The sequence below is a fragment of the Ursus americanus genome, chromosome 28, assembly GCF_024610735.1.
Source record: "Ursus americanus isolate L20-20 chromosome 28, mUrsAme1.1.p, whole genome shotgun sequence".
NCBI lineage: Eukaryota > Metazoa > Chordata > Mammalia > Carnivora > Ursidae > Ursus > Ursus americanus.
The window spans coordinates 38434776-38458803 of record NC_142154.1 but is presented as its reverse complement, the minus strand read 5'-3'; the positions used below and the strand labels follow the sequence as shown (position 1 = coordinate 38458803).

Here is a 24028-nt window from a genome sequence, read left to right as displayed (position 1 = left end):
CGAACGTAACCATCTGGGAGGGGTTCTGGCTTTTTGGTAGGCAGGGGCCAGGGAAGCTACATGTCCTATGTGTGCAGCACAGGTTTGGAGAACTCTTTTGTTCAAAATGGAATGATGTCCTCACTGAGAAACATGGGACCCCTGGGAAAGAGACTAGACAAGAACTTTTTCTTTTTTCTAGACTTAAGGGAAAATAATCAGTTAAGTAATGACTCAAGAGAGAGCAAAGATACCACGAACAGTCTCTATTGATATTTACATTGCTCAACTGATTCTTAACTTTTTAATGGGACATTCTGGCATTCAGAATTCATTTTCCGTTACAAAAATTAGCTAAATGATAGGGTTGGGGGCTAATACCAAAAGTCAATTTAACCCATAATATAACTGAATTATCCTTTATTTACGATTTACAAAGGACAATACCCTTTTCCTAATACACGCAAGTATTTAAACACAAAATGTAACATTTTAATAGCTTCATGATTTTATAATTTTAAAAACTGAAAGAGAACATTAAAATTGAAATTTATTTTATTCATACTAACAGCCAGTTAACTGACTAAATTAAATATAATAGAAATATGAGGAAGGTAGAGATAAAGATACTTTTGTCCTCAAGAGGACATTTGTGACTATCACAGCACTAAACACTGACACCACTGGAACCTGTTCACAATGTTAAACATTCCTTGAAAAATCATGATTTTACTTTTCTTGATACAACTGTATCTTAAGTACCAGTCTAGCATTCAACAACCATGGCTAGAGTCACTGTCTGGTTCATAAATGAAATGACGAGTATATACTCTCTATTCGGAAAAAGAGGAAAATCTTCAGCAGCTCTTCTCACTCCTAATCCCCAACCCTCCAAACTCAAAGCAGAATATGTGATTTTTGTCTTGGCTTCTATTTTTTGTTTTCCCTCTCGACTGAGGTTCTCTTAGATTAAGATTTCTCTTGGACTTTCCTTCTTGGGCACTCTCTGAGTCTCTTTCTCTCATAGAGGAACAATGAATTTTAGGTCAGTAAGACCACATAGGCTATCTAATCAGCTCCTTATTTTATGGATCAAAATTATAGGCCCGGAGAGATTAAAGGGCCAAACCTAAATAAAACAACCAGATCATCTGTTCAGGAACTGGAGAAATCATGTTCAGACAGTCTGCAAGCTAGCCTACCAGCAAAGAAGACAAATAGGAGATGAGGCAGGAAAGGCACCATAAATGGGAAGGAAAAAAATGTGGAAACGTACAAGGTAACATCAGCATGAAAGTAGGATAGGCTGGGAGGCGAAGGGATTGCCACTCACATCTGGGAGGTGTTTGAAAACTGAACACTGGCAAGTCATGGTAACTTTACAGAGCTTTACATTCTGTGAAGCACTTTCATAACCTCCAAGCCCCAGAAAACAAGGAATCAAGCATATTCCCATTTTTATAAGTTAAATGACTCGCCCAAAATGAGTGATAAATAATGACAGGGTGGGACCAGACCTACATTGCCCTAGTTTGGAGGCTCTTTTCACTACACAGTGCTGCAGGATTTAACTTCTAAGGGCTCCAAGTCACAGTCTCAGATCCCCCACCCAGCTAATGTTTCACTTGTTTGCTATCAGTTCTCTATTCAGCAAACCCAGAATAAGAGAAATCTCCAATGAAGATACAAACATAAGCATGTATTTTAAACATTGTAGAGAAGCACATTACCTAACTGAGGGGTGTCCATTTCTACACCATCACTAAAAAGTGGTGTTTTCATCCAATACGCAGTGTCCTGTTCCTCTGGAGACACAGGGGAGCCCAGAAGCATACCACCAAGACACCGCCCAATAAGGAGAGCAATTGTTCTTTCCAGATCCACAAGCCACACCCAGGCCTGGGCCGGCTGAGGTAATGGCATGCCAGCAGGATCAATAAGTTCTGGTCCTCCTAAAGACAAAATCATTAGCAATTATGTCTTCTCTGGTATTCGAGAGTCTCAATCTTTCTCATTTCTATTGCACTCCAATAAGACAATGAAACAAGCCAATTTTACATTAGAAACATAAATTATAACACCTTCTGTATATATTCTCTTTACTAGGCTAACTTAAAATATATTCAAATAAGTTTTCCATCAAATAAAATTTCCCTTGTGGAGTTACTAATTTTAAGATAAACATTAAAACAGTATATGACAGAAATATCCCAAGGGATTCTATTCCTATTTTTCATTATTCAGATCAAATTTCACCATAATGGTGAGTACTTGAGGTAGCTCATCCCTCCAAAATCAATACAGGAATTGATCTAGTAAAGCAACACTTATTATTGTTTAATGTTTTTAAGGCCCGAATTCAGAACTGTCTCGTACTGAAATGGAGACCCATGATTTCTTACTGTACATCTGTTTAAAGTTCTTCACTTAAAAGAGAAACACTATACTTAGCCATAAAGATAGGAACAGATGTCAATCAAATCATTAAAGAAAAACAAAGAAGATCAACAAATCTAAAAACTGGTTATTTAAACAGACTGATAAAATGGACAAACCTCTAAAAAAAGATGGCATAAATGCAAAAATTAGGAATAAAAAATTAGGAATAGAAACAGTTATACTAGGGACTTTTTAAAAAACTGTTAATGAGTATTATGCACAATTTTATGCCAATAAATTTGAGAGGCACCTGGGTGGCTCAGTTGGTTAAGCATCTGCCTTCAGCTCAAGTCATGATCCCAGGGACCTGGGATCAAGCCCACAACAGGCTCCCCACTTAGTGGGAAGTCTGCTTTTCTCTCTCCATCAGCCTCTCCCCCAGTTCATGCTCTCTCTCTCTCAAAAAAAAAAAAAGTTTGAAAAACAACAAAATGACATTTTCTGGAAAAATATCACCTTCCAAAATGGATTTGAGGAGAAACAAAAAGCTAGAAAAGAACAATAACCACTAAGGAAAGAAAATTAATAGCCAAAGTCTATCTAAACACCAGGGCCAGGTGGTTTTATAGGTGAAGACTTTAATCTATAAAAAAAAAAAAAAAAAAAAAAGACATCCTCTATCTTACACAAATCATTTCAGAGCAAAGGGAAAAAAGGGAAGATTCCAAACTGATGCTATGAGGTTAGTATAACTGTGGTAGTAAAAATGATACAAAGATAACACAAAAATGGGAAATTATAGAAAAACAAAAATCCAAAATAAGATGATACCTAACTTATCTAATACAAAAAGAGTCAATCTTAAATTCTGAAATGCTTTAGAAAAACAACAGTAAACCTGGAATGGCTCCATATAAAATCTAATTAACATCCTGCTACAGTTGTAACCTTGACACTTGACTTCATCTAAATCCAGTTGTCACAGAACCACATAAAGTAAGACAAGCCCTCATTGTCATCTTGTCCAATTCCAATCCTTCCAGAAGAAACCAAGGCTTAAGAAATTATAAGCAACCTGCCCTGGATAATACAGCCAAGTCACTAGCTTCACCTTAGTCCAGAATTCTTTTTAATGAAACCTGTGGCCTCACTTGAAAGGTTTTTAAGACTTAATAATCAAACTCCTTGGATAGCCTTTGATAGACTTCCATAGAAAAACAAAGTAATGTCTTCTAGACATAGTACTTTAAGCTATATCCGACTGAATATCAACCTCATCAACATTTTATAAATTAAGACTGAATTCAAGTCAACATAAATCAGAACACTATTTCCTATAAAGTTCCTTAAGACAAACAAAACCCATACACAGAGAGATTCCCAAATTCCATCTTCTACATTCAGTTATCTATTTAACCAAAATACTAAATATTTTACTGTCAAATAGAGATTTAAAACCAAAGATCTTTTCATTTAAGAAAGAGAACTTTTTATTCAAATCAATCCATTGATTATAAAATGTGTCACTATGCTGCTGACTGAACTATGAAAGGCTTTCCTATTATCCAATGTAAGATGTATCCTAATTTCAACAATGTCAAAATTTGAAAAAAACGTGTCTCAGAATCAATGAAATATACTATACAAACCTAATGACGATATAAAGACCCTATTTATGACACTGCTACATATGAGCAACTTCTTGAGTTTTCTCATCTCAGTTGCTCTTTAGGCTGCAAATTCTTAGACCATGACAACCTTACCTTTTGATTACATAACACACCCAAGTATCAGATATGACCGACCTGATGTATGCAAGAGGAACAACTTTTCCCAAAGGCCTTATTTGTTGTTTTACTATCTTTACTTACCATGAAGAGGCCACTGTAACTCTTGGTCTTCTAAAAGAGCGGCAGCTGGCAGGAGTCTATTAAGGCAATCAAGAGGTGGCAACAAGTCGAGGAGGTAACTCAACAGAGGCCGTGCCACTGACACGGGGAGTAACAGGAGAGAGTTAACAATCTGGCAAAGCATACTGCCTGCAGCTGAGACGTATATCACATCTACAAAGGGTAAGAAATTCAACATGGATCAATTGTTTCAAACTTAAAAAAGAAAAAAAACCTAAAAAATATTATTTTAGCCTAGAACTACAGTATACTAATTTGATAACTCTTGGCTGAACATGTACCTGGTTAGCTGATGTGGTATTAATATTTACTCACTTTCAGAAAGTACCACCAACAGACACTTTGTGGGAAAGCATATAGATCCCTGTGCTAACAAATCAGATTACAGCCGCTTCCCTTAAACTGCATTATGAATTTCTCATTCGCCAATTTATCCTCATTTTTAGATTTACTCAGGAAATATTTTTGAGTACAACATACCAGGCGGTGTTCTAGGTGAAAGGGAAACAGCCATGAACAAAGAGCTAAAAACTCCTACCCTCATGATCTTTACATACTGCGTTTTTTAAACCAAATTTACTTTAAAAAATTAAGATCACTTCAAAGCATCTTTTTATCTGCATTGGTTTTAAATTAATTTTATTTCCATATTTCATTGTATTTGGGGCAGGGAGCACCATCAGAGATGAGCTCCGTTTGAAGAGATTAAATTTTAAATACCTGTGGAACGACAAAATGGAGGTGTCTAGTAAGCAATAGTTTTAGTTTCTCAGTTTCTTTCTTTCTTTATTCAGTTGGGAAACTTCAGAGATAAGGTAGTTTCGGAAAGACATACTGAATTTTAGTTGCTTTTGAGACAACCAAGAAAAAACACCCAATAGGTAACTAGAAAAGGCTTTGGTGTGAAAAAGAAGTTTTCAGTCAGATGCAGATATGGAAATCAACAGACAGGTGGTGGTCAAAGGAAATGGGGTCAGATCAGATCATTCAGGGAGAAAAAAGGGTTGAAGGCAAAATTCAGAGGATCTTAAACATTAAAGGGCATGTTCAAGGAGAAAGAGCTTATAGGAAATGACTGAAAAAAAGTGATCAGTGATAGGAGGCAACAGAACAGGACTGTGACTACACAGAAACCCAGAGAAAAGGAAAGCATTTCAAGAAGGAAAGCGGAACACTGGCAAATGCTGAAGAAAGGTAAAGAAACAGCAGATAAAAATTCACTTTATGCCATTTAAAATTGACCTTTTTTTTAAGAGAGAACTTTCATTTATTTTTTTTGTTATGTTCAGTTAGCCAGCAAATTAATCTTTTTGAGTATCACTGAAATGCCTTTAAATTAGGGCTCTTTCGTGTCAATTAGCATCTTTGAAGATTAGTCATTATCTATCACTGTTACCATCACCCCCCAAACCAAAATCCAAGGGATCTTCAATAGGAAGGAGATTCAAGATCATTCCTATTCCATTCAGAGGTTTCAGGTCTCTTAAGGCTTTGGGAAGGTTAAGGATTCTTGCTTTACAACCACTGATTAAATGTCAAATCCAATACCAAACACACCTCTCAATTTTTCTCCAACGCTGCCATTCCAAGGACTTTCTTTGAGCAAATTTGCAGAACGTGAATAAATATCTGTGGCATGAGGCAACAAGAGCTGGAGATGTTTATGAAGCAGTGCCACGCTGCTTGAGTTCTGGGGGGAAAAAGTTCTTGAATTACTACTGTGAAAGATTCAAGGTACAAAAATATCATGCTTACCCAAATATCTGAGTTTCAAGGTCCCTGGGAGATCATCATAAAAGGCAAAGAATCATATACCTCACTAATGTTATTGATATGGCAAAATGCCAGCAGCTGTTTCTGCAGTGAACACAGGAGTTCATGAAGATGAGCTGGCTGACTGTTTTCCGAAGATGATGTTCCAAGGAGAAATTTATCACTATTCTTTTCTAGCTCTCCAAAGGCTTGATCCTAAGATGATATATAAATGAAGATTATATCTGAAGTGCTTGAAAATTAAAGGCAAGTCCTACCATAAATGATTCTGACTTAAGAAGCCACTGTCGCCTTTTTCCCATTATCAATCTTTAAATCTTTGCACTGTTGTTACTAGCTATCAGCAAAACTTGTCAAGCAATTTCAATGTGTTTTACCATTTTAAAAAAAAGTAATACGTTTCACTACAGAAACTGTGAATATAGAGAAAACAGTACAATACCCACAGACACCGTACTTCAACATTTTAATGCAATTGCTTTCCATACCTCTTGTGTAAAGGTTTTGTTTTCACATGGTTGTGAAAGGACACAACTGAACATTTGAACCCAATTTTTGGAAATTAAATTAGTTTCTGATTATAAAAGAAATAAGTGATGTCAACTATACTTAAATTAAAAAAATAGGTAGAAAAAAAAGAAATGGACTGAAGAGACATGACAACTAAAAACAGCGTGTGATCCTGCATTTGAGGAAGGGGTTACTATAAAGCACATTAAGACAATTGTAGAAATCTGAATATGGATTGTTTATTAAATTGTATCAATGCTAAATTTTCTGAATAATTGTTCTATTGTTATGTAAGAGAATGCCCTTCTTAAGAAATACATGCTTAAGCATTTAGGAATAGTCAGCATGGCATCTATAACTACTCTCAAATGATTTAGGATAATGGACAGAGATGGTAAAGCTAATTTGGCTGAAGGGTAGAAGGGAGTCCTCTGATTCTTGAAACTCTTGTGTAAGTTTTAAATTATCTTAAGTTAAAAATATTTTTTTAAAAAACCGTTCTTGTAAAAAAATTTAGAAAATAACAAAACTGTATTTAAAAACAAGTTAAAGTCACCATTTAGTCAACACCCAAAGAAAACTACTATTAATATTTTTTAGTGTATTTCTTTCCCGGTTTTTTTGGCTCGCTTTTTTTCATAATATTGCGTATTGTTTTTAATCTTCTCTTTTCCAACAGATTCGTAAATATTATCTGTCTTCACAAACCATGTATACATAAATTTTTAAAAGTCGTAATATTCCCTTGAGCATATATACCATAATTTACCCAGCCATTTTAGATTATTCAGTTGTTTCCAATTTTTATCTCTTATAGAGATCTGATGAACATCTTTATGCATAAAGTATGGTCTATGTTTACAATATGCAAGACAGAGTCTCAGCACAGTTTAAGGCCCTTGCTGTATACACACCACTATAAGCTGCCAAATAAGCACCTCTATAGACTGAATGTTTGTGTCACCTCAAAATTCATATATTGAAACCTAATCCCCAATATGATGGCATCTGGAGATGGGGCCTTTGGGAGGGGATTAGTGCCCTGATGAGAGACTCCAGAGAGCTCCCCTGTGTGACAACGACACAGCAAGAAGATGGCTATCTATGAACCAAGAAGCTGGCACCATCAAATCGGCCAGCACCTTGATCTTGGACTTCCCACCTCTCTAACAGCGAGAAATAAGTCTGTCTTGTTTAAAAGCCACCCAGTCTATGGTATTCTGTTTATAGCAGCCCAAACAGATTAAGACAAGCACCATCATTTCAAAATCTTAGAACATGACCAGGGGCACCTGGGTGGCTCAGCCACAGTTAAGTGTCTGACTCCTGATTTCGGCTCAGGTCATGATCTCAGGGTCATGAGACAGAGCCCACGTCAGCTTCCGCACCGGGCATGGAGCCCGCTTGAGATTCTCACCCTTCCTCTCCCTCCTCCCCCCACCCTCCCATCACACACACACTCTCTCTTAAAAAAAAAAAAAAAGAAAAGAAAAGAAAAAGGAAAAGAACATGACAAGTTTGGTTTAAATCACTTCAGAAACAATAATTTATGATTTTCGCCCAAAAGCAGTTAATATTTTACTTCCATTTCCATATAACATATACATCTACCCCATTAGAAAGGCACTACTTTTTTTTCACTTGTTAATTTTATCTTTAATTGCAGTAAAATACATATAATATCAAAGTTATCACCTTAACCATTTTTGTATATGCAGCTCAATAGTGTCAAATGTGTTCACATCATTGTGCACATGCCACTTTTAATTATATAAATGCAAAATTATATCTTCCTTTGTAAGAAGGACAAATAAAAGTATTAAGAAAGCTCTGACTCAAGGAGGCTAGACTCCTGCCTAAAGTACATGCAGCAGCTACGCAAGGAGGTGCCCTAAGGCTGTACCACTAATTACATGGCAGTAGCTTCTAGAGCTGAAGGCAAAACTATCAAATCACAGCAATTGGACGATGTTTTCTTCCAAAGGACATGTGCATCAAACTATATTTGTGGTGTTAAGATTCCCATGGGCTTCACACTTGACAGTGACAGCCAATCTACTTTAAGAGAAAGGCACTACTTTCATGCCGCATAAATATTCCTTACAACTTTGGAAAAAAATGTTCTGTCAGTAACAAATGACATTATGATATTGTTCTCATTCCATGTGCAGCCAAACATCAGATCAAATTTACATTCTTAAATCTGAAAGAAAATAATTATATAGGCCCAACTGTCATTCCGACTTAGCCACCTTTTAATGTCGACAGAATAGAACTAAGACTTGCACAGAAAAAGATAAAGAACTGACCCTGACAAGGTCTAGGAGACAATATGAAAGGATATACAAACCACTCAAAATTAAGTTGCACAGTACACCTTATCTCTAAAAATTGCTGAAGTTATACCAAGTTATAATTACATGGTTAAATAGAGTTATTTGGGTAAGACTTCCCTGAAAAAGTCACAGATTAGTAGAGCAAGCAGGAAACAGGTAATACCACGTACATGATCTCAGATGAGTGGTGTGTAAGCCAAATGATGAAGGGTCTGAAGGGGTTTTAATTTAATACAATGAGGTTATTCCAGCAGTAAGATGCAGAGAAGGGACCAGCAACAGTGACACTAACTACAACACTACTATTAGCATTAGGTCATGACGTTGTGGGTTAGAACTCATAGAAATGGGTGGGGGGAGAGAGATGGATCTAAAAAACACTTAAGAATTAAGAGCATCCTAACACAGGGAAAGCTATAGTGTCCACTGTCTTCTCTCCTACTGACCAGTCTATTCTTAGTAAGTACCAACCATACTGTAATTTTAAGATTGTATCTGGTAAGGTTAATCCCTTCCTCATTATTCTTCTCTTGCAAAATGTTGATGACTATTTTTCTGTTTATTCTTGAACATTAACATAAGAAAAACTTGGCAAAATTCTAAAATAAATCTTTTTGGAATTCTCAATTACAAGTCATTTGGCTCCTACAATATTTCAGATCTAACACATGTTTTCTGCCTCTCGGGGAGTGAAGGCTAGAGTTTTATTTATTTCTTATGTATTTAAATGTCCAACTACCTTAACCTGAAGCCATCCCTATCCCCTCCAAAAACAAAAAACAAAACAAAAACGAAAACACAAAAAAATCCAAGCTTTATTTTTTTTACTACAAAGAAAAAGAGCAACTTACTGTATAAAATCCTAAATTTCTTAGGAGAGTCTTCATCAAAATTTCAGCCAGATGGGTGTCTGGATGGCAGCTCTGAGTGCCATAAGGTTGATCAGACAGGCTTCCATAGCCAGTACACACAGAAGAGAGGTCAGCAGCGTCAGAGGGTGAGCTATAGCCGAGTAAGGAAGCTACATGGGTATGATCTTGCAAACTTGTCAGAATGATATCCAGTTGCATTCTCTAAAAAAAAAAAAATTTCATCAATGAAATAGGTACAAATATATAATTAGCTTAAAATGTACTCAAAAAGAAAAAAAAGGATCCCACTTAATATCCTGATATTTTAGGAAGTGTGTAATTAAAAGAAAAGCTATTCCACTGATACCATTTGGAAAAATGAAACTTTTAGCATTTTATTCCTTCTTTTACTGTAATACCCAAAACTCTAAGCAAAATGGTATTCTCTGCATGATTTTAGGACTTCTAAGAGTAAGAGTAAGAAATGACAACAGATAAATTATACTACACATTTTTCTACAGAATTATCAATGTAACTATTTATTCTAATATTTAAAATAAATCACCTAAATCTAAACTACTGAAAACTACTCAACGGAGGCATCTGTGGTTATTATATTGCCAGTGAGAACCACTTTCCCCCCTAAATCTATAACTCTACGATAGACAGTTCTACTTAGTTAAGCAAAATGTACTTATTTTAATGTACATAAGATATTAAAAATGGAAAGAATAAGCACATTCATATCCTCAAATACATTTTCATAACAGGCATCTTCTTTTACTTTTTATATAAGCAATTTCAAAAACTGTTCTGGGCATGGAGCCAATAGTAGCACATGACCTTGATTTCTTTTTCTTTTTTTTTTTTTTAAATGATGTTGATTTCAACTCAGCACACTATAAACTAAAATGTCTCTGGTTTAACAGTATAAGCAACAAATTATTAAATTTTAATAATTAGCTCCAAATCATTTAATAGATTATCATGTGCTTCACCTTCATTAGAATTCTGGGAACTCTTCCAGCAGAAAACATCAAATATCAGGATTTACTAAACCCATAAAGCATTATTCCATGAACACATGGTAATCGCCAGCTTTATTTCCCTCTCAGCCTATTTCAGTGTCTGTGTAATTACTGGTTTACTTAGATACCATGCAAAGGCTCACCTGTCCTTTAGATAAGCTTTCCCATCTATCAGGTCCTTGGGGTAAAAGAGAATGAAGCAATTCCATACGTTCTCGTAATGGAGGTAATAGCATGGTTGCTCCCACTGACAGAGTTTCAATTACCACCTAGTATAGAAAAAGAAAAGTGTATTTACTGGCCTACTCCTTATCTTTTTAATGGAAACATATGAAAAATAAATGCACTATTAGGATCATGGAAGTCTGAAGAAGGTAGGTCACAGAAGTCTGAAGAAAGGGACATGAAAAAAAGCACGCGATCCTTTAGATGTCTTGAAGTAGACTAGAATACATATTTTGAATATGCCACTAATAGCTAATCATCATCCAACAAATATTTAGTAATGACTCTGTAACATTGGGCCCGGTGAGACTCTTTGCGAAGTGCTGTGGATGCAGAAATGAACAAGAAAGACAAAAGTCCTGCTTTCATAAGCATATAATCTAGTGGGAAAGAGACCCTGAGTGTGAAAGAAGTCACATATAGGGAAAGTAAAAGGAAATACAAACTCGAATGAACACACACGCAGGTAACTAACATGGCCTATGGGCTGACAGAAAGTCTCCCTGGAGACTGGGCATTTAGGTTAAGAATTTTATTTTATTTATTTTTTATTTTTATTTATTGGGGCACCTGGGTGGCTCAGTTGGTTGGGCGTGTTGCCTTCGGCTAGGGTCATGATCTCGGGGTCCTGGAATCGAGCCCCACCTTGGGCTCCCTTCTCAGTGGGGAGTGTGCTTCTCCCTCTCCTCCTGGCTGTTCTCACTCGTGCTCTCTGTTGCTATCTCTGTCTCTCTCTAGTAAATAAATAAGATCTTTATTAAAAAAAAGATCTTATTTATTTGCAAGAGAGAGGGACAGAGGGCACTAGAGAGAGTGAGCATGAGTCGGAGGAGAGGGAGAAGCAGGCTCCCCACTCAGCACGGAGCCCGAAGTGGAGCTCAATCTCAGGACCCCAGGATCATAATCTGAGCTGAAGGCAGACACTTAACCGACTGAGCCACCCATGTGCCCCTAAGTTAAGAATTTTAAAACAAGAAGGACTTAGACCAACAAACATCCATGTAGCTATTAAGAATAGTTGCGTTATCTTAGGCCTCATAATTTCTCAGGGTCATAGCTTCTTTATCAGTAAAATGAGAGTGTTGGACTAAAGAAACACTTGACATTTAAGAGCTCTTATAAATTTAAAATACAACAGAAGAAATTTTAAAAACCTCAATAGAAGGGTTAGAATATAAAATTAAATTTCTCATAAAGTAGACGGGGGAAAATGGAAAACAGGAAAGAAAACACAAGAAAAATTATGAGGACCCATCCAGGAGATCTAGTATCCCAATAACAAGGAGTTCCAGAAAGAGAAAACACAGAAAACAATGAAAAGGAAATCAATATACAATATACTTCAGGCTAACTTCTTAAAACTGAAGACTACGAGTTTCGAAATTAAAAGGGTCCACCCAAGTATAAAGCACAATGGTTAACAACAGACCCACATCAGTTCATATTATTTGACATGTGAGAACACAAAGTACAAATAGAATTTGCTATAGAACCCAGAGAGAAAAGCAGATTTCCATACAAAGGATAAAAATTTGAAGAGCATTGATTTTCTGAGTAATAACACTGAAAGCTAGAAGACAGTGACTTCTATGGGAGAATGAATTCTTTTTTTTTTTTTAAGATTTTATTTATTTATTTGACAGAGATAGAGACAGTCAGCAAGAGAGGGAACACAAGCAGGGGGAGTGGGAGAGGAAGAAGCAGGCTCATAGCAGAGGAGCCTGATGTGGGGCTCGATCCCATAATGCCGGGATCACGCCCTGAGCCGAAGGCAGACGCTTAACCGCTGTGCCACCCAGGCGCCCCGAGAATGAATTCTTAACAGGAAAATGATTTAGATTACAATTCTATGCCCTGAAGTATTCATGAAGATATTCAATTCACAAACTACTTCACTGTGAGTGTATTTGCAAGAATATTTTTCCTATCCACCCTCTCTCAGAAGCTACTGATGGATGTAAAAACCCAGCAGACACCACCTTAACCAAGTGATCATGGTCGAAATCTCCAGCAATAAGACACACCTGTACCATGAACCCCGTGATGTTGTGTACTGAAGGCACATCATCATTTCTGTGGCATTCTTGCCAGAAGTGCATAACCCCAGTCCAATCATGAGAAAACAACAGAAATATTCAATAAAATAACTGACCAGTACTCACAAATTGTCTAAACATGAAAGACAAGGAAAAAATGAGGAATTGTCACACAGTGTAGGAGACTAAGGAGAAACAACAAATAACTATAAACGGGATACTGAACAGGATTCCTCAAAAGAACAAGGACATTACTGGAAAACTGATCAAATTTCTAATGAAGTGTTGAGTGTCATGAATAGCATTAAGCTAACGTGAATTTCTTGGTTTTGATAACTGTACTGTGGTTATGTATGACATGAGCATTAGGGGAAGCTGAGTGAGAAAACTATTCTTTATGCAACTTTTCCTTTAGTCTACAAATGACTCAAAGCATTTAAAAAGAAACAAGAAGGAGCAACAACAATGAGAGCTACAAACAGATTAAGTTACTAGAAGTTTCAGAGATAAGGAACAGAAAACAGCTCTGTACACATCCTGAGAATTCATCTCTGAAGGATTCTCCTAATAGACTAACCACCACGGACAATAAATAAACAATTTCTAAAGATAATTTTTAAAGTTTGCTTTCCTTATTTTACTCCAGTACTTTTTGACCTTTTAAAAATACTACACTATCATTCCTGATAAATATTAAAACGTCAGAGTTCCCATTCACCACCAGGTTAATATTTCTTCTATCCACATGCCAGGGATATGTCTCTCCAGTTGAAAACTCAGTTACCTTTTTTGCTTTTTCTTTTTATTGACATGTAATTCACATATCATAAAATTCACCTTTTTTTTTTTTAAGATTTTATTTATTTATTTGACAGAGAGAGAGGCAGCCAGCGAGAGAGGGAACACAAACAGGGGGAGTGGGAGAGGAAGAAGCAGGCTCCCAGCGGAGGAGCCTGATGCGGGGCTCGATCCCAGAACGCCGGGATTACGCCCTGAGCCAAAGGTAGACGCTTAACGACTGAGCCACCCAGGCGCCCCATAAAATTCACCTTTTGTAAGTAAAAACTTCAGTGGTTTAGTATATTCACAGAGTTGTGCAACCGTCACTCCTATTCTAATTTTGGGACATTTTCATCACCCCAAAAAAGAAATTCTGTGTCTATTAATAGTCACTCCCCTCTCTCCCCCAACCCCTAACAACCAACTAACTGATTTACTTTTCTTCTCTATGGATTTGCCTATTCTGTACATTTCATAGACATACAATCATATAATATGTGGCCTTTGGTGACTGGCTTCTTTTACTTAGCATAATGCTTCCAAGGTTCAGTCATGTTGTAGCATGTTATCAGAATCTCCCTTCTTTTTATTCCTGAATAAGATTATCCTGGTATGGAGATACCACACTTAGCTCATCCATTCATCAGCTGACAGACAATTGTTTATTCCTGCCTTTTGGTTATTACGAATAATATTGCTATGAACATTCCTATACAAGTTTTTGAGTGAAAATTCTCTTGGGTATAGACCTAAATGTGGAAATGCTACATTATATGGTAATTTAACGTTTAACTATTTAAGGAACTATCTGCTTTTGAAAGCAGTTATACCATTTTACATTACCACCAGCAATATACAAGAGTTCCAATTTCTCTACATCCTCACTAACACAATCCTCAGTCTTTTTGATTATAGCCACCGAATGGGTATGAAGTAGTGTTTCACTGTGATTTTGATTTTCATTTCCCTAATGACTAAAGCTATTGTGCATTTTTTCATGTGCTTATTGGTCACATGTATATTTTTTCCAGAAACATGTCTACTCAAAATTCTTTGCTCATTTTTAAAGTTGGGTTATTAAAAGTAAATAAATTAAAAAATAAAGTTGGGTCATCTTTTTTATTGTTGAGTTGTAAGGATCCTTTATATATTCTGGAAACTAGAATTTTTTTTCAAGATTTTATTTATTGAGAGTGAGCGAGAGACAGATCATAAGCAGGGGGAGGGGCAGAGGGAGAAGCAGACTTTCGATGGGGATGGTGGCTTGATCCCAGGACCCCAGGATCATGGACTGAGCCAAAAACAGATGCTTAACCAACTGAGCCATCCAGGTGCCCCTGGAAACTAGAATATTATCAGACATATGATTTACAAATATTCCTCCCATTCTGTGTATGAGTTGTATGTTCATTTTCTTGATAATGCCCCTTGAGACATAAATGTTTTCCATTTTGATGAAGTCCAATTTATCTCTCTTTTTTTGGTTGCTTGTGCTTTTGGTGTCATATCTAAGAAATTACTGCCTAATCCAAGGTCATAAAGATGATGGATGAGTGGATAAGCAAAATGTGATATATACCTACAACAGAAGATTATTAAGCTTAGAAAGGAAGGAAATTCTTTTTTTTTTTTTTAAGATTTTATTTATTTATTCGACAGAGATAGAGACAGCCAGCGAGAGAGGGAACACAAGCAGGGGGAGTGGGAGAGAAAGAAGCAGGCTCATAGCGGAAGAGCCTGATGTGGGGCTCGATCCCACAATGCCGGGATCACGCCCTGAGCCGAAGGCAGACGCTTAACCGCTGTGCCACCTAGGCACCCCAGAAAGGAAGGAAATTCTGACACATGCTACAACATGGATGAACCTTGAGGACATTATGCTAAGTGAAATGAGCCAGCCACAAAACGACAAACAGTTTATGATTCCACCTACATGATCTATTTAGAGTGTCAAAATTAAAGAGACAGAAAGTAGAACGGTGGTTGCCAGAAGCTGGAAAGAAGGGGGAATGAGGAGTTATTGTTTGAGATGGGTAGAGAATTTCAATTTTATAAGATCAAAAGAAATATGAAGATGGGTAGTGGTGATGGTTGTACATTATAAATGTATTTAATACCACTAAACTATATTTAAAAATGGTTAAGATGGGGTGCCTGGGTGGCACAGTCAGTTAAGTGTCCAGCTCTTAATTCCGGCTCAGGTCATGATCTCAGGGTTGTGAGATCGAGCTCCACGTTAGGCTCTGAGCTGGGAATGGAGCGTACTTAAGATTCTCTCTCTCCCTCTGTTCCTCCCACCCCCTCTCTCCCTCTCTCTCCCTCTCTCAAGAAAAAAAAAAAAAAGGTTAAGATAATAAATTTTATGTTATATATTTTACCATAATAAAAAATAAAAATGGATCCTCGTCCTCAGAAATTTATCCTCTGGTGGAAAAGACAGACATGTTTGTCAACAGACAACTACAATACAATGTGATGCAATGAGAAGACACACAAGAGAAACCTAACCTGGCAGGAGAGCAGGGAATGAAAGACTTCCCAAAGATGACATTTGACCTTTAGTGTTAAAGGATGAGTTAACCAAAAACATTTACTGCTACCAAAAAGAGGAGTAAGGGAAAGAACATTCGATTGAAGTTTTCCAATATATGGTTGAATTTATGAGCTACAACTTTAGGGAGAGATGTGGCTTGAGACAGATTCCAAGTCCTATATGCTTACCTCTTGAATTTCATCTGGGACAGTTGAATCCATCAGTCTGAAAAGCAAATTTCGAAGTGGACCTGCCTGTCTCCCCAGAATGCTGGTAGCTACCCCTCCCGCAAGTGCAAGAGCAAGATGATTTGAAAGCAGCTTCAGGCACAGCTTGAGGAAGTTGTGGTGTTCCCTGAAACCAAACAAAGTGCTGTGAACTTCTGGAACATAAAAGAGCATGTGCTATCCAGTTTGGGTAACATTATCTCTTTAAAAATTTTGTCAAATTGTGACCACTAGTGATTTTTAAAATGTGATTCATGAAATTATGGGTAACTTTTCCTAAAGGTCATTATCAATAAGTACCTAAGTTTAGCTCTTTTTTAGATTCTAAAGAAGTTTAATACAATTGAGGGGAAAACAGAACAAAAAAGAAAAGTCAAACTCAAAATGAGTAATTAATAGACATACACACACACACGCACACCCCAATATACATACATATAACATACCTTGATGAAGGGAAAGGGAGTGGGGGAATCTCACTGTTTATTTTATCACAGTATCTCTCAAGAAAAGAACGCAGATGTGAGAAGGTACTCTCTTCAAGATCTACACAATAAGGCCGGTGCCATGCAACAACTTGTCTAGAAGGAAGCATAAGAAAATAATGGAATAGCCTTAACAGGGGAATTTTCACAAATGATCAAAAGCAAAATTCAAACCATTAATAAAGCTGAAAGATGTCAACAAGATATACAGAAGGCCTTCTTGATTACAAAAGTTAAAGCCCTTCATTTTAGCAACCAAGGAAAATCAAGAATTTGCCATCCCTAGAATTCTTCAAAGAGAAAACATATAGCCACAACCTGCTTTGGAAGGTTGGATATTCACTCACTTAAAGGCAAAGACCTGAGCCACAGGATCTACTACAGTCTTCTGGCTTTAAGGGTCTATAAAAGGTGTATTTCATATTAAGAAAAACAGCCTGAGGGGCGCCTGGGTGGCTCAGTCGTTAAGCGTCTGCCTTCGGCTCAGGGGGTGATCCCATAGTCCTGGGATCGAACCCCACATCAGGCTCCTCTGCTGGGAGCCTGCTTCTTCCTCTCCCACTCCCCCTGCTTGTGTTCCCTCTCTCACTGGCTCTCTCTCTGTCAAGTAAATAAATAAAATCTTAAAAAAAAAAAAAAAAAACCCAGCCTGACTCTATAGAACAGTAAACTGAAATCTATTAAAAGAACAACTCCTGGGGCACCTGGGTGGCTCAGTCAGTTAAGCATCCGATTCTTGGTTTTGGCTCAGGTCATGATCTCATAGGCCATGAGATCAAGCCCCACATCAGGCTCTGCACTCAGTGGGAAGTTTGCTTGGGAGTCTCTCCCTCTGTCCCTCCCCCCACTCGCATGCACTCTTGGGTGCTCTCTCAAATAAATAAATCTTAAAAAAAAAAAAAAAACAATTCTAAAGATTCTTGTGAAGACTGTCAAGATCTTGGGAACCAACTATCTACATATGAAGTGGGAAGCTGAAAATTTAATATGAATAGCAAATTATTTATAATCAATTTATTATTTTTTAGCTTTTCTTTTGGAGGGTAATTACCTATAAATGATTTTTATTGGTTGGAATGTCATAATAAATCGATCTGAATCAAAGGTCTGGAAAGCAAATATAATACATGCCAAGTTTAAATGAGCTCACATACATCTGAAAATACCTGAAACAACCCTAAAATTCCTTAAAATTCACACTTCTAATAAAAATCATCTACCTAATTTTCTAAAAAGATATGGTTATCTCTTTAGGAAAAAGCTAAATTTCTGCAAAAGTAACTTCCTTTATTTAAAAGTATAGCCACAGCTTATTTTCAAAAAACCAACCAGACCAAGGCCACTGAGACTAATCAACTGTTTAATAAAACCTAGTTCTGGGGCGCCTAGGTGGCTCAGTCAGTTAAGCATCTGCCTTCAGCTCGGGTCATGATTCCAGGGTCAGGGCTCGGATCATGACCTGCATCAGGCTCCCTGCTCAGCAGGGGAGTCTGCTTCTCCCTCTCCCTCCCTCCCCACTCATGCTCTCTCTCTATGAACTAAATCTCTAAAAAATAAAAAAATGAAACCTAGTTCTGACTTTATTTTAATGTAACTTCCTCATAATATGGAGACATTTAATTTTTAATATCAGATCTAGAGACAGAGAAGGAATTAAAAAAGTTTAAAAGACACTTAAATCAAGAAAGTATCTTAAATACAGGGTATAACTTCTTGCTTATATAATATAACCTCAACACTCAAATAAAAGAACTCTAGATGTCATTTCTGTGACAGTAAAAAAAAAATCAATACTAGAAATGTTCAGAAGGGCATTTTATGAACAATTATTTTTGTTTTCATTGGTGCTTCTGTTGTTATTAGAACACAAGAATTTTTAAACGTGGCATTCTTACCTATCCCTAGGAAGAGCAGTCCATGCCAGACTATGTGATGTTCCAGCAGAGATCTGCTGAATAGCTATGCCATCTAAGCCACTCACTTTCTTTGGTTTAGTAATAGGACCTGTGGAATTTCCTTGGCCACACTGCCCCATTGAGTTATTGCCCCAGGCATAAACTTCATTATCTAAAAATAAAATAAAGAAAAGCCAAATTTAAATGCAATACATTTCTTGAAGGAAATGGTTAATAATACTTCTTTTAAAAACAAATGACGTTACCATGAGAAAGAGCCAAACAATGACTGTCTCCAATAGAAATATCAACTATTCTTGTGGCAGCCAGTTCTTCAATAAGCTTGGGTCTCAATGCAGTAGCTTCTGAAGAACCACAACCTAGACAAGCTCCACAGCCCCACGCATAGACCTGAAACAAAGAGAAAAGCACTACAGGTAACAGCCTGAGATACCAGGTTGAAGACTTATGCTGTTTAAAAGTAAATATCATCTAGGCGTGCCTGGGTAGTGTAACCGGTTAAGTGTCCAACTCTTGTTTTTGGCTTAGGTCATGATCTCAGGATCATGAGACAGAACCCTACAGCAGGCTCCGCACTGAGTCTGGGGCCTGCTTGGGATTCTCTCTTTCCCTCTCCCTCTGCATCCCCCCTGCCCACCAACTCACATGCGCTCTCTCCCTCAATAAATACCTAAATAAAATCTTTTTTTAAAATAAGCTAAAAAAATAGGTAAGAGTGTGGCTTGATACTAAGTAACTTTTGGGGTGCCTGGGTGGCTCCATCAGTTAGGCATTTGCCTTCAGCTCAGATCATGATCCCAGGGTCCTGGGATCAAACCCGCATCAGGCTCCCTGCTCAGCAGGGAATCTGCTTCTACCTCTGCCCTCCCCTGCTTGTGCGCTCTCTCGCTCTCAAATAAATGAAATCTTGAAAAAAAATAATAATAACTTTCTGTTGTTAAAAATAGTATTTACTGTTTTGACTGTTAAAGGTTTTCATAGTTATTTATTTTGCTGTCTCTAAATGTTCACTATACAGGGAGACAAGCAGTTGAACTGAAAAAATAACTGGTCATAGAAAAAAATGGAAGGATCTTAGAAGGATCTTAGCAGCTTAGAAATACTGTAGCCATCTTACAACTTCTCTTTCATATGAGAAGGTCTCAACAAATATTTCTTGGTTGATTAGACCAAGGTGTGAACATATAAAATTAATTACATAAGTCACAAAACTGATGTTTATGATTAGTTAAAAATCACATCACCTCATTGTTATAATAATTTTAATGATCACTTACAAAGAGGGCCATGTAAAGCAGCAGTCAACAAAGCTCTCTGAACGTCTTTATTTTTGGCTAATTAATACTACAACAGCCACTGACTGATTTAAGAAGCTTAGGGGAAAGGTGAGTTGAAGAAGAAGATAAAAGGGGGAATGACTGTCAGTTTGGCAGCCCCAAATCAAAAAAATTAGCAAACTGAGTGACTTTCTTTTTCCTTCGGTGGGTTCTGGTAATATCATATAGACCCTTATCCTTATGCCACTGGGTTTGGGAATTTTTTTTGTCTTGTAATTCTTTCAGTAAAGACTACTGAGATGTTAAACCTCTTAAACAACAACAAAAAAAAGAGCAGCAAATACTTGTACCAGTTGCTAGAGAACTACTTGAGACAAAACAGAAAGAACAAAATCCCAGTACCGTAAAGCTATATGTTAGGAGGGGTTAACTTCTAAAGACAAGGAAGGTGAAAAAATACATAGTCAAAGTCATTCAAAATCTAAATCACTCATCGAGTACAATACAGTACTGTCACTCAGTGAGAGCCACATAGCTAGAGTTTGCTCTTGCAGTGTTCCTCTGGCTGAACACCAGATGAAGAAATACTTGGCTTGTATTTAGGGACCTTGTATAAGATACACATACTGTATTTTTCAACATAAGAATCACATTTAATATGATGGGAAGTCAGCTGTGAAGAGGCCTGAGAGGACTGAGGAAAAAACAGATGTTGATCATCTCATGCTCAGCAAGTCTAATAGTAAACAGAACTACCCTTGTCATTTAAAAGTATTTCTCTCTCACTTTATTTTTTCCTAAGTATATATATTTGATTTCACATAACTTAGCATACTCATGATACAACTGTTCTATATAGCAACTAACTCACAAGTTCCTTTGAAATTCAATGTAATAGGGGCGCCTGGGTGGCACAGCGGTTAAGCGTTTGCCTTCGGCTCAGGGCGTGATCCCGGCGCTATGGGATCGAGGCCCACATCAGGCTCCTCCGCTATGAGCCTGCTTCTTCCTCTCCCACTCCCCCTCCTTGTGTTCCCTCTCTCACTGGCTGTCTCTATCTCTGTCAAATAAATAAATAAAATCTTTAAAAAAAAAAAGAAAGAAAGAAATTCAATGTAATAAATGTATTATCATCAGTAGCAACCAATAGCTGAATAGTACTTGGTAATTTATAGAAACTTTCAATTCATGTAGTTACCTTTTATGATCATTTGTAAGCAAAGCAGAAATCATTACCCCTCTCATACGAAAGGACCACATGATGATCAAGGGAGGTCTGCGACTTGCCTATGGCTATACATTAAACAAGTGAACATCTTCTGGCTTCAATTCATAGATTCTCACCACAGAACCCAGTGAGAAAGTGAGAAAGATGTAAAAGAGAAGTTCCAGGTTTTAAGGCAGCATCCAGCATTGTACCAAATGACCAATTAATGAAATACAGGGTAATGAATAGTTTGAGTTCAATTTTTTAAGACACAAGGCATTCTAGTCTCTCCAAAATGACGACACTAAATGCTAATTTCAACTTTGCTGTTCATCTGCCTTATGAATTAGTCAGAAAACATTTTTATACCACTATCTGACACATAATGGATTCCTACATGTGAGAAAATGAGTGGTCAGCTCACTTTTTGGTTGCTGATGGATGTAAGAAAAAAATTATTATTGGTCTATCACCATACCTGGATCCTCTCCATCACCAACAAAAACCAGAGAAAAGTCAAAACATGCATACAGAAGTTCAAAAGTTTACAAAGGGACTATCCTAAGCCTGACTAAGCCTTTCTTAGAAACACCTATCCCTCTCAGATCATTTTCCATATGGAAATTTCTCCTTACCCTCTCTTTTGATCACCTTCTTGCCTTCTTAGTTCTTATCACTGGTTTTAACAAGATCTATTCACACTTTCTCCCACTATCCATAATTTTTAGGAAAAAATTTAAGGGGTGCTGAGTGCCAAAAAGGTTTTATAAAACCTCTTAATACAAAGAATGGGGCTGAGGATGGGTTTATCTGGGTTACACAGGCCAGGTGAGAAAATCTGGTTCCTTTGCAAATACTCTACCTCTTCAAACAGGAGAAAATATTTCATTTCAGTAGACTGCCTTTAAAATGTTATTTTTTTAAGGGGCACCTGGGTGGCTCTATCAGTTAAGTGTCTGACTCCTGGTTTCAGCTCAGGTCGTCATCCCGATGTCCTGAGATCAAGCCCCTCATGGGGCTCCGCACTCAGCACGGAGTCAGCTTAAGACTGTCTCTCTCTCTGTCTCTCTCTCTGTCTCTGCCCCACCCCCACGCTCTCTCTCTCAAATAAATAAATCTTAAAAAGTAAAATGCATTTTTTTAACTTTAAGGTTTAATTATGATTGTTACTTTTTAGTCACCTACTCCCCTGAAATAATTTAATCCTTTTATGCTCATCCCTTATTCCTACCTGCCCTGTTGATGTTAAAGCAAGTGAAGACTGGCTCCCAGCACAAACTTTGCGAATGAACATTCCTTGTAAAGCTTCCACAACTTTAGGTTTATACACTCTGTTAGTATCTCCATGGCCAAGTTTGCCTACCAAAAAAAGCACATTCAAGTTAAACAATTTATTTGTTTTAAAGAACCTCTATTCTTTACCAAAGTATGTTGATAAATATCACTCATCTTTCTATCACTAAGCTGACAGATGTGCAAAACTCTGTTTCTGACAGCAGAGGAGGTGAACAAATGAATGTTTTTCTTACAAGAAAGAAACAACCAACCAACAGCCTTCTGAATCTTAATTTCAAGCAATTAAAACCACTTTAAGAAAGATATGGGAAATTATTTTTCTTTCTCTACTTTTAATGGTCATATTTCTAACTTCTAATTTGCTGATGTAATAAATAGGTTGTACACAAGGAGTTTGTATGTATCTAATTATTTTTAATTTTTGAACAGAGCCAATGGCTACTGAAATAGAAAACATGGCAAATCACTAAAAAAGAAAAACAAATGGCCAACAATAAATTCAACCTCACTAAGAATCAGGAACTATTAATTAAATGATACCATTTTCACTATTGAAATTATTTTTAAAGTAATCTTAATTTTAATACCCACTGTTTGTTGTTGAAAGACATGGGAAAATAAGCAATCTCACACTGCTGGTAGTTGTGAATAAGCGGACAAAGATTTAGTCATTCACTGTGTAGTTTTTGATACAGAAAAATATTTGGAAACCATCTAGATATTCAACAATAAACTGATTTTTTAAAAGTCATATTAAAATCACATAAAGGAATATATTGAGCTATTTAGAAAAATGAAGAGCCATAGAAAGATATTCAAAAAATACTGTCAGATAAAAACCAGCAGGTTATAAAATATCTAGGATATATATATGTCTGCTTTGGTTTTCAAAAAAGACATCTATGTGGGAATATTTGTACATGTTTATATAAATACATATATATTTAGAGGTCCATCTATGTAAGTTTTAACAATGGCTACAGCAACATTTGTTGAAACAGTTCACTTAAATTTCTAAAATTTCTACTCATCTTTAGAGAGCTTCCTACAATAGGCATGTACGACAGGAAAAAACATTTTTTTAAATCTCAAGAAAACAAGTCCAAAGCTATCAATAAATAATTTTTTACATACCATTGTCTCCTCCTCCAAAAGACCATACAGTTCTCCCATCTTTAGACAAAGCAATGGTGTGTGAACTGCCACAAGAAACCTCTCCTACATTGCTAATGTCTTTTACTAATGTTGGAATGTTACGGCTGTTACTATCTCCGTGACC

At 36.8% G+C, this 24028-nt stretch overlaps 1 protein-coding gene across 14 annotated transcripts in view; it reads right to left on the bottom strand.

The window, feature by feature from the left end:
* Positions 1-24028, bottom strand: part of HERC1 (HECT and RLD domain containing E3 ubiquitin protein ligase family member 1) — a 179807-nt gene that overhangs the window by 101359 nt on the left and 54420 nt on the right. For all 14 annotated transcript variants that reach the window (XM_045810686.2, XM_045810698.2, XM_045810694.2 and 11 more), the window contains 12 exons: positions 23884-24027; positions 22685-22812; positions 19215-19359; positions 18949-19120; positions 17015-17149; positions 16530-16695; positions 10911-11036; positions 9739-9960; positions 6084-6236; positions 5826-5958; positions 4230-4421; positions 1710-1931 (listed from right to left, as the gene is read on the bottom strand). In XM_045810686.2, the coding sequence (XP_045666642.2) occupies positions 1710-1931; positions 4230-4421; positions 5826-5958; positions 6084-6236; positions 9739-9960; positions 10911-11036; positions 16530-16695; positions 17015-17149; positions 18949-19120; positions 19215-19359; positions 22685-22812; positions 23884-24027 (1938 nt within the window). The remainder of the gene's footprint in view (positions 1-1709; positions 1932-4229; positions 4422-5825; positions 5959-6083; positions 6237-9738; positions 9961-10910; positions 11037-16529; positions 16696-17014; positions 17150-18948; positions 19121-19214; positions 19360-22684; positions 22813-23883; position 24028) is intronic.